Below are 12,205 nucleotides of genomic sequence, written 5' to 3' on the forward strand. Positions count from 1 at the left end.
ATGTGTTATTTCATCATAAATATACATAGGGCCCTTAAACCCGCTGGGTGGTACAGAAAAAAATTTTAATTTAAAAATCATAAAAAAATTTTTACACCACAATAAAGGAAAAAAATCAAAAAAAAAGTTCAGAATAAGAAAAAAACCCCCAATGGCTTTTTTGATGTTTGATAAAGTTTGGGGGTGCCCTGATAAAGCAAATTTTATCAACATCCAATTTTTAAAAACAAAAATTTGGATAAACCCCCTTTTTTTGGAATTGGTGCATAAAATGATAAAAAATTTTGAAAATGTGAAAAAGAAATTGACTTTCCCACCAAAATTTATCTGTCCCCCGGGGTTTTTTCTTTTAGTGGGGTTTAAATTAATATTGCCCCCCTTTCCCCCCCCCCCCAGGGGGGTACATTTAGTAGAAATTGTAAACAAAAAATTTATTTAAACTTACAAATAACTTTCTGACTTTTCTTGATCCACTCCCAAACAACCATCTCATCAAACTCCCGGGGCCCTGATGCGTGGAAATAATGGACACCTGCTTCACCCTAGTTGTAAAATAATAGAAATTAAATTCTTTAGGTTTAAACCACATATTCTAAAACGAAATAAATGCGGTAGAGTATGTTGTGATTTTTTTCTAAAATTTTAAAACAAAAACTGAAATACCACCAAACAGGAGACTTGCACTATTCTTTATCAAGGTTTTCTTTTTTTTGAGGGAAAGGGGGGGTGGGGCGTGTTTATGTGGTAGTATTAATGTGACCTGATACTATAAGGTTATTATTAATATGACTTTCTAACTATAATAGTATAAGAAAGACCTCCATAAACTGAAATGGATTAATTCAAGCAAAACAGGTACATGAGTTCCCGTAAGCTCGCAAAACAGCTACATCATATAAATTAAAGAATATTTAGTTCCTGGCTGGATAAAAACTCATCTCTAGACCAAGACACAGTCTCAATAATTAAATTGGCCACTGCTAGTGTACCATCCAGAATTTGGCTGTGTCACAATTTTTCAATACTTCAACTTTTATATAAATTTAATAAATTTCACATTTACACACTTATCACTTCTTAACTATTAGTAACACATAACTATACCTGCAACAGCCTTCGCCAGAAGAGTTTTTCCCACACCTGGTGAACCTACTAACAGAACACCTGTAAAATATTCAAGATACATGAATAAAGTATATTGTAACATAAAGAAAATGGCATAACTTAACTGAATTATACTGAATTTTTTTTTTGTACAGAACATTGACAGAAGCATTTAAATTAAATTTAATTCTTAAGCGAAAACATGAAATATATCATTAAGCAATTAATTGCATTATTATTTATAAAGGATTTATTTACATACCTTTTGGTAGTTTAGCCCCAATGGCATTGAATTTTTCTCCATTTTTCAAGAATTCTACAATATCAGCTAATTCTTCCTTTGCCTCATCACACTGTCAAACAAAGATAAGAGATAAAATAAGTTTGTTTAAGTTAACAAAAGGGCCATAAATCAGACACAAAAAAACCATGCTACAGTTGAGGGCCTTAGGGTGACCTCCAATTATGATCCCAAAAACATGTACATATATAAAGTTTGAAGAGAATATATTCATTAGTTTTTGTAGATTGATATTGCATCTCTTATGTCAAACACATGTGAAGTTACAGGCAAATATCTTTTACAGCTGATGAAATATAAGTTGCACCAGATGAGTATTGTCAGTTAAGTGTAATAACTGGTTAACTCCTATTAAATTCAGAAGGACTAAACCTCTTACTGCACTAATGGGAGGATAAGTTGCCCAGGTGAGCAGCACAGTCTCATCAGTCTTATAATAGGCAAATTGGTGGAATCAGAGAAATTATCTTAACAGCACAATTACAGAAACTGAAAATACTATTAGAATGTTAAAGTTAAACATGGGCATAAAATGTTCAAAGATCAATTAAGAAATCACCTGTGCTTATGAAACAAGCTTTCATTTTACTTTATTTGGTGGTGGGGGGTGGGGGAGAATAAGAGGGGGGAGGGAGACCTGAACCAAAATGTCAACAAAGTATTCAACTATGAAAATCTAAAGTTAACTTACACCTTTCACGTCAGAAAAACTTCACTTTTACTTCTTCTGGATTCACCTCAAATCGTCCAGGAGTTACCATTGGGAATCCTGCATTCAAAATATATATGTGTAAATAAAAACATTAAAACAGAAGGAATTGATAGATCCCTTTTCTGACCTTCTACTTGAATATCAATAGATTTAACCATACACAATGACATGTTGCCATGTGTACTTTAGTAAACAAGCAGTTTGTGGTGAAAATTTTATTGTATGTGCACTAATCTGATATTTTGAAGACAGGTTCATATAGGGATGTATCCAGTACACAGAGACCTGCAGTAACTTATGACTGTCTTCTCATATATGCAGTACATACACATAATACAGTATATGTTCAACTTCAAACAAACAAGACAGCAGGGCCTCAGACAATTCTTCTCAAATCAAATCAAACATGTTGATCAAATTCACTCATCATGCAATAAATTATGTCAACGAGTGTCAAAACTCCAAATTTTTAATCGGAAATGGTGTTTTGAAACAAGGTTCTGTGACTGTTCTTTGAGTTTCCGGTCACATCGTGGAAACTCCGTTTCATTGCGTAGTAATTCTGTTTTTATTTTTAGAAACTATTTTTAAGTTGCATGAGTTATCGTTCATTACATTACACCTGTAATTTTCAGGTGAATACTAGGTGACCCTTTGATTGAAAATTGTATTTCCCAAAGCTGTCGATTTGCCGAAGAGAAGCACAAAAAGAAATCAACAGACTGGAACCCAGGCAAAGTGACACTCTGTATAGCAATAATCTCTTTACAACAACAGTATCGCTTCTTCCAAAAGGTAAGCTTTGCAAATATGTCAAATTTATCTTTTTGGATTGGGTTTTCATGTCACACCAACACAATATAGGTCATAAGGCAACTTTTAAGCTTTACTGTTGGAAGAAAAACCTCAGGTGCACCTAAGTAGAACCACTGACATATTGTAAGGTAGCTGGATAGCTTCATCACGTGACAGAATCCATAGATCCTGGCAAGAATCAAACCTACAGCAGTGAGGGGAAAGTGACTTGAAGTGAACAACCTTGACCACTTAGCCACGGATGCCCCTACAAATAAATTTAACCTCCTCTAGTACCTCCGTACAGCAACGTCTCTCAACAATAACAACAAAAAGTTTTTCTCTGCAAATACTATACTATATTAAGTGTGACCTACCTCCATTACCAGGTCCAACAGTCATATCTGACAACTGCCTGTACAAGAAATATGCCAGAAGAGCATACAAGAAGTATTTCAGAAATAACGAGCTTTTTTCCTTTGTGCTTTTGTTCTTTAACGCAGAACCTTTGTCCGCATTGCTTATTAAGCCTGCTATGTAAGCCATGTTTATTTTATCCTTCACTTCCTTAGATGCACCTTCATGTAAGTTGTTGACAAAGTCCTGAATAATACAACAACAAGTCAATTATGTTTCAAACAGTAACATAAAAATATGTTCTTAAAAGACACATTATGCTTCAGAAATCAATAATTTTCAAAATTGTTTACAAAGGTGAAACATTATGTTTAATAATGCTTTTAAACGAAAAAAAGAGCATGTTGGTTCTTTAACAACTAAAGAAAGTCGCACTGAATGTGCAGTTATATGTTATATATAGCAAAATGTAAACAAACTAGTATTTTGACTTCTATACAAAATACTGAATCACTATTATCATACCAATTGCCAAAGAGCAAAAGAAGTAAAAGACCAATAAATAAGGCCAATGAAATAACCTTTTGGAAACTGACAAGATTCCAAAAATATGAAGTTTTACAACAAGATCATTAAAAGGTGAGTAAGATGTCCAACTATCCATATTGTAGGGTTAAAATGAGTGACATCACCCCCATCATCCCTTCACAAGAGTTCATATCATCATATTTATATCATATTTATCAATATTTTTGAAAGTGAAAAATTGAAACTTCACTTGAAAAAAAGTCCTTTAGGAAAAACTTTTTTTACAGCAGACACAAAATTGTCTGATATCTAGACTTTGATCTACAAACATTATATACAATATTCAATCCTATAAACCTTATACAGTTTCTGTTTTGTTGTCGGTTTTTTATTGTGTACAAATAATAAAAAGTATACTTCATGTTATCTAAAGTTCCAAGTTTTCAGAATAAAACACTTTGTACTTACATCCCCAATTTTTGGTTTTTTATCCAATTCAAAGCTGGCAGTACCAAGCCCGGTTTTCCTCGTCTCTTTACGATACATACGTCTTTGTTCTACTGTATGAGCTGCAAAAACAATATCATACAATGTTAACTATTTACTGAAATTCAAATGATAACTTCATGAAAAAATTTCCCAACCCCAAAACAAGTGAAGGATAGCTAAAAATCTTCTCTTTTTTTAAATATATCTTAATAATCTTAATAAAAAATCAGCATAAATAGTCATGTGTGTGTAAATATGGAACCAGGACCACCTTTTCATGATTGTTGTTTAAATGGACATGGTCATGATTTCAAAACTGAAATTGTCGATAAACATTATTAACTTTATGACCTCGACACAGGAAAATTGTTCACTGTACATGCATATACAATTAAAAAGATGACAAATTTCTATCAAAACATACATGTTGACAGGGCTTTTTTTTCTTTCTATAGCAGGAGCCATTATAGGGCTGCTTCCCCAAAGAAAACTTCATTAAAATCATTAAGTTTTCCCAAAAAAATTGATTTACGTGATGTTTTTTCTCCCCCTTTTCCAAATATACCATGTATTTTTCCCCCTAAATTAAGGGCAGGGCTGCTTCCCCAACCTGTGAAAAAAGCCCTGGTTGATTTGAAAAAAATATATGTATATCTACCATGTATACAAAAAACATGTGTCCACTTTATGGCTGTATAATAAATTTAACAAATACCATTTGATTTACTTAAAACAAATATATTTATTCATAAATTTATAGATCTGTTATATATTTTTTTTTAATATAAACAGTTTCTTTAAAATCTTACCCTGTGAGAGGTTTTGACTCAATAACCTAACAACATCTGGTCTAAGAATTGAACAAAATCCAGCCGATGTTGGGATACTTAACAAGTGTTCATGAAACCCTGTTGAAAGACGAATCAGAAAACATATTAAACATTGTTTTTTTATTACATTAGCACATCTCCAGATGTGTTAAAAAGATCTTCACATTAGAAATGTATAAATACAATAGGGATTTCCCCACATTCCAGTGATTCCACTGATTTGTCCATCTAAGGACATATAGTGTGACAGACAAGAGCAGATCTATATACCAATACCTCTCCGACACTGTCCTAGCTGGAGGCATATAAATTGAACCAAAGAAAAAAGTTATATAATTATGTATAATATATTCACAATTCAAGAGACTTGTTGAATGCATTTTGATGATATGACAGAAATTGCTTATATTTTCCATTACCAAATTTTTAAGTGGTTTCTAATGTAGTAAGAGGAATTCCTGCTTATTCTGACAGATCATCAGTGATTTTTGCTGAAAACTAGTACAAATGTACCTTAGTCTAGATTAAATCACTTCATTTGTTAACTTGTAAACTTGAACATTGTATAGATAAAACACTTCATTTGTTAACTTGTAAATTTGAGTCTGAGCATTGTATTGAATAATTATCTTACCATTTTTGTTTTCAAAAAATGTTGAAGCTGATACATAATTTGACTTCCAATGGTTTTCTTCTGGAACACCAAAATAAACTGACAATTTTTTTAAACTATCTTCTTTCATAAGGATATCCCAGCATGATTCCATGTCAAGTTCTTTTACCTAGAACAAAAAATAAACATTACCTTCATTTTTTCGTACACCTCAAATTTATCACTATAAAGGAAAACATTTTAATTTAATTTTAAGTATGAGATAATATGCAAGACCAGGAGATACCCGGTATATCCCTCTCTTCTCTGAAAATGGAAAATATTTTTGGGATATATACAAACTAGCCATAACAAAGCAAATTGCAATGCCATATAACGTTTGTCTTTGAAAACCCATAAATAATCAAAATTAACACAAAACTGTTCAAAGGTTTTCCTACACTTTGTTCAGAAAGGAACCCTATATTTTCTTTTCATCTAAAATTTATTAAGCCTGCAAAAGATTCTACCCTTAACCACACCAGTGCAGACCAAGAACAGATGTGTGTCTCACAGTCTGTGCTGTCAAATCATGGTGACATCTCTGCACTGTTCCCTTTTGAGTCAGTATGAATTTTGAAAATTTTCCTTGACAATAATAAATTGTTTTGTCCAGATTGAAAAACAGACAAGTCTATTTAAGAAATATTACATGAAAAGGGTTAAACAAAGTTCTACAGACCAACCATGGGTTAATAAGAGGTTTTTCAATTTTTCAAAAGAAATGATGCTATACAGCAAATAGGAAGTAAAATTGCTGATGCATAGTTTTAATTAACTATGTCAATAAAGATGTGACTGAACCTTATGTCAGTTCCGTGGAACAGTGTTGTAAATACTCACTTCTGAGTCAACTTCTTTTGACTTAACCTCATTGTGCGACCCTTCAGTGACTTCTGACCTTGGTTTCTTGAAAATGTCTCTGACTCCCCCCCCTCTAGTATAAACACTATAAATTTCCCTTCCTTTTTGGGCCCGAAAAATAAATTGATAAATGATTGACAGGGCCCGGCAACCCAAAATTTTTAAAAAGGGGGAATTTTAATCCCATATTAGAAAGGGAAATTTTTCAAAAACAAATAAAAAATTTTTCATTTTCGTTAAAAAGTTTTTTTCGTGTTTATTTCTTCGGGGAACGGTCTGGGGGGTTTTTTTATTTGGAAAAAAAAATAATGTGGGTTAAAAATTTTGGGTAAAAAAAAAATTTATTACATATATTTGTTGCTTTATCTAGTGTTTATAATTATTTCAGTTGTAATTAAGAAATCTATATCTGAATTGTTGTTTGATTTTAAAATACATTTTAACTATTACTTGTCAAAAAAAGTTATCTCAAGCTCACATTTCCAGAATTTAAATATTCAAGAGAGAGATCGACTGGGCAAAAAAATTTATTTTCCATTGAAAGCGTTTGTTTACAGTACCAAAAACAAAGAAGGGAAAACTAAATAAAACTGAAGATAAAAAGTTAAAATATTCTATCACAGGTCTTGTTAATCCCCAAGCTGTTTATGTTGTACTGGGCTCTTAGTCTAGATCAGTCTGTTTAAACAATGATATTAATTTTTTGTTGTTGACTTCATAGTTCCATTGCCTGCTTTCATATGAAGTCAAAGACCATGCCTTTAGGGCATATCTTGCCTAGCTTTAGGTAACATGACTGTGTATCTTTAAGCACTAATAACTGCCTCCAGGCGGATTAAATTTATACTGGCCAGTTGTTAACTACTGTGTATGACACCTTCACTCAGGAAGCCACAGGGGGTAAACAATTAATCTTTTAATTGATAAAAATTATTGCCGATAATTTATTGTTGGAAGGGACACGTAGATATACCAATCAAAGGATTAGTGTGACCACTGCAATGCTGTTAGGGGATAATCGTTCGCGATTAGCGTTTTAGACTAGTTTATAAAAACTTAACAATAAAATTATATAAAAATGTAAAATTTCTTGCTTCAAAGTAGATTATTTTCCTTTTTTAATGGGACATAAATCATCTCTGGGACACCTCCGGGACAGACACCTTATTTCCGGGATTGTCCTGGCCATCCGGGACGCTATGGCATGTATGATGAAACTGTACTAGTGTAGATTAATTTAACTAAGGGTTTTTATCTGACTTATGCATTCCATTGGGTATTCTCCTAGCACACAAAGGGACTATTCTGGCCAGGGTTTTTCTGTGAGAATTTCTCTGATTATGCCATTTTATATTGAGAATTAAAAAAAAAAAAAAAATGGGGGGGGGGGGGGGGGAGATTTAATTTTTCATGATGGTATATTATGGTCAATTCTTACCATTGACCAAAAGTCTTGACATTGTATTTTCAGCTAATGCATGATAACTAAATAAGAACATATGAATTATAATAACAGGTGATCATCTTACAATTTATATGGTATATATCACTTGGCAGTTTGATATTTGAATTAAAATATTTAGCATTACATATGTTGGATATTAATTAAACAGGTAAAAGTATCTATTATTGAAATAAATAACAGAAATATTTTACTTGAGCTTTGTGTACATATCAATTGATATTGGGTGACATTTAATAGTATTTTAAGGAAAGAACCTGGCTGAATATGCCGAACTTGTTGCATATATACAGTATAGCCCCACCTTGTGTAAGAATGGACACTTTTCTTCTTTTTAAGTTATTTCGGGCCGGCTATTTCAATGATATTTCTATCAAAAATTGAGACCATCCCACTTTTTCAGGAAAAGAGTCAACTCGGCCCTATACCAACTCGGCACGGGTCAACTCGGCCCACTTTACAAAAATATATATAACGTATTTTAATTAGCTTTGCTTGGCATATTGTTTAGGTAAATTAATAATAAATTATATTACTATACATTGTACTTCTGCCGAAATAAAGTATATTTAAAAAAAAAAAGTTATTTATTTGTCTTGCAGATTCAATAAAATTAATATAGATCTAGTAAATATGTGCATCTGATGCATTTTGCTTGTAAAGTAATATTCAAAGAAATATGAAACAAAAACGTGTTTACTTAATATCATAAGCTTCTAATTAATTGCAGGTGGTCACTAATCAAATTTGAATGAATGAGTCAATCATAATAATTATCACCTAATTAATCGGTATCCTTAACATACACACTGATTGATAATAACTTAAATAATAGCCCGTCCTTAAATGTCTGTTTTCAATTAATTTTTATTTCAATCATTTTTATACAGATCTTATTTTCATAAAATTTTCAACATTATACAGACATTACCTTTTCCAGGTGGGGGGAAAATCCCGGGATCCCCTATAGAAAAGCCGGGATCCGGGATCGTATTAAACATATAGTAATCCCGGGAATTGACCACCTGCTATCGGTGTGATCGATAAATTATCGATTATCTCATGCCTTTTGTCAAGGATATGCTTGTGATATGAAATGCTGACAGGTTTAATGTTGTTTATTTACTTTTTTTGTCTTGATGGCTATTTGATGGCTATGATATATTTTTGTAATTTAATGATTTTCGCGCATACATACGTACAGTACTGTACAACAAATGTCTGGGGACACCACTTTGTTTGTTATGATAGAAGTTTAATATAAACACATAATAATAATAAGTAATACGAAAAAGTAAATGCAAATTGGTAAAGAAATCATTTATTGAAATATACATGCATTTTATACATGTATTTTTAAATGTATTAAATATACATGTATTTTCATATAACAGTAATGCAGGTGTCATTGGTAAATTATCGATTAGATCTAACCCCTGCATTTTTACAGAGATGTGTAATGTTATGTCAGATTTCTACAAGGAATTGTAAAGAAGAATTGTGTTTATTTTTCTGACGGAGTTGATTTTATTGTTGCGATGATTTCGAGATATTTGACTAAGATGACACGTGCCCTTTTACAATATTTAGAGTAGAGACATCTGTCTGGTGAAACGAAGTGTGAATGCTACGTAAAGTGAGATATTTAGTGTTTTTTTCCTCGCTCTTTTTTTATTAAAATACACTTTGTTTGATTTGTCACGGAACAAATGACCTTTTGTGTAAATTTCTGGTTTTCCTACTTAGATATAGATCTCCATAGTGATTTCCACTTGCCAAACATAATCCTACTTGTAATGTTCAAATTATTTTACTCCTATCAAAATATAAGTATATTATACCATTATTGATAAATCACAACAAACGCATCAATAATGCAGATTGTCAATTTCCCTATTAGATCATTACGATACTTGTACAATAGTTTAGACCGAATATCTTTGAACTCCCTTATCACATTCAGAAAAGTCGGGATCGTATTAGATACATGTATATAGAGATCCCGGGAATTGACCACTGCCATGTCACATTCAGATAAGCCGGGATCGTATTAAACAAGGAGAGAGATACGGGGAATTGACCGTCTGCTATAAATCACATTCAGAAAAAGCCGGGATCGTATTAGATATATATAGAGATACCGGGAATTGACCGCCTGCTATAAATCACATTCAGAAAAAGCCGGGATCGTATTAGATATATAGAGATACCGGGAATTGACCGTCTGCATAATAACATTCAGAAAAAGCCGGGATCGTATTAGATATATAGAGATACCGGGAATTGGACCGTCTGCTATAAATCACATTCAGAAAAAAGCCGGGATCGTATTAGATATATAGAGATACCGAGAATTGACCGTCTGCATAATAACATTCAGAAAAAGCCGGGATCGTATTAGATATATAGAGATACCGGGAATTGACCGTCTGCTATAAATCACATTCAGAAAAAGCCGGGATCGTATTAGATATATAGAGATCCTGGGAATTGACCGTCTGCATAATAACATTCAGAAAAAGCCGGATCGGATAAGATATAAAAAAAGCCGGATCGTATAAGATATAGAGAGATCCCGTGAATTGACCACTTCCATATCACATTTAGAAAAGCCGGGATCGTATTAGATTATATAGAGATCCCGGCTGTATCGCATTCAGAAAAGCTGGGATCGTATCAGACAATGTGTTAAGTGAAACACGGGATAGTTTAAAAAATAAATATAATAATGGATATATAAAGAAGGTCAATACAAGTTGGCAATCAATTCATTCTATTATTATATACATGCATTTAAAACATAAATCCGTTAGGTAGAAGTAGTTAATTTTGAACAAACACATATACAGACATAGAAGAAGAAGAAGAACTTTTATTTGCACTAAAGCCCTAAAGAGAGCCATTGACAAAGCATCAATATATATACATACAAAAAATAGAAAAATGGCGATACGTGACAAGAAGTCGAGATGGCATGTGTATTCACGGGAAATAATTCTTTGATAAATGTAAAAGTAGCTCATACAATTTAAGCTGATTAACTGTGCCATATAAAATTACCAAATCAAAGAGCTTCAGGGAACAATATTAAACGAAGAGTGGTTACACATGACATCTCGCTTGGGAGAAGCAGAATAATGTAAATATTACAATACGACAAAACATATTAATGTCTATATAATAATAATATGGTTAACGAGGTTGGATGCTCCTAGATAATATGTTGATTTTGCTCTTTCTTGGAAAGGGGCGCTATCCACAAATAATACATAGTGCTAAATATGATACATTCACCAACACATAAATGCCCCATTGAAAAACGAAAACGAAAATATAGAGCACATGATGGTGATCTGTACATAAGAACGGCATTATAAACAGAAAGATTAGGAGTCTCCATCAACGGAACCATTTTTAAAGGTATCTATGACTAGGTTATCATCAAAGTACTAACAATTATGCATACACCATAAAGCATTTTGTTTGACCAAAAAGATTAAAGTAGTCTTATAAAATGACATAGATATATCTACATATATTTTATCGAGTCACCGTTTTCATTTTAGATGAGTTAACCCTTGACAGAAAGGGTAAATATCAAAAGCCGGTTATAATATTTATAATGTAAAGCAAACATTTTGTCTTAGTTAGCATAAACCTAGAATTATGCTATAGATATATGTACATGTAAAATTGGCAAATCTACAGTGAATCTATCTGTTGCGAAAAATACGTATTATATATGATTTACAACATAACTTGATTTAATTGCTTCCTTTATCAAATACAAATGTCTTGACTTTTCTCCTGTAACACATCATATAAGACTATCCATTTATAGAAACTTACAAAAATGCGGTCAAAATCAAATGTTATGGTGATGAAGCGCACGATAAATTATATTTTTCATAGAAAAAAAATCTCTCTTTTTTTGCAAAATATATAATATGCAATTAAAATGATAATTTCCACCAATTTAGCTTCTCATTGATTTAAAGAGAATGTTACATGATAAAGATTATGTAAAAAAGGTGATTAATTTATCTTGCAGATCTAAATGTTCATCAAGTTATGTAACTTGAATTACTGTTTTCAATGTTCTACGAAAAGA

At 32.1% G+C, this 12,205-nt stretch overlaps 1 protein-coding gene across 1 annotated transcript; it reads right to left on the reverse strand.

Annotated features, from left to right (window-relative positions):
• Positions 1-1,099: 1,099 nt before the first annotated feature.
• LOC132744064 (uncharacterized) lies at positions 1,100-6,671 on the reverse strand. Its single transcript, XM_060732672.1, has 8 exons — positions 6,612-6,671; positions 5,751-5,898; positions 5,096-5,194; positions 4,266-4,366; positions 3,290-3,515; positions 2,097-2,174; positions 1,367-1,457; positions 1,100-1,164 (listed from the first exon to the last, which is right to left on the reverse strand). Exons 2-6 carry the CDS (start codon positions 5,881-5,883, stop codon positions 2,107-2,109), a joined length of 627 nt encoding a protein of 208 aa, XP_060588655.1. The 5' UTR covers positions 5,884-5,898; positions 6,612-6,671; the 3' UTR covers positions 1,100-1,164; positions 1,367-1,457; positions 2,097-2,106.
• Positions 6,672-12,205: the final 5,534 nt, after the last annotated feature.

This window comes from Ruditapes philippinarum, unplaced genomic scaffold (genome assembly GCF_026571515.1).
Source record: "Ruditapes philippinarum isolate M1 unplaced genomic scaffold, ASM2657151v2 ctg17803_1_1_1_1, whole genome shotgun sequence".
NCBI lineage: Eukaryota > Metazoa > Mollusca > Bivalvia > Venerida > Veneridae > Ruditapes > Ruditapes philippinarum.

Bases quoted from the DNA above. Each gene is read 5' to 3' on its own strand.
- LOC132744064 (XM_060732672.1), bottom strand. From the start codon at position 5,883: ATGGAATCATGCTGGGATATCCTTATGAAAGAAGATAGTTTAAAAAAA. The intron at 4,367-5,095 runs GTAAGATTTTAA...TTGTTTTTGCAG, and splicing joins GAGTCAAAACCTCTCACAGG to CTCATACAGTAGAACAAAGA. The intron at 2,175-3,289 runs GTAGGTCACACT...TTTTGAATGCAG, and splicing joins TGTTGGACCTGGTAATGGAG to GATTCCCAATGGTAACTCCT.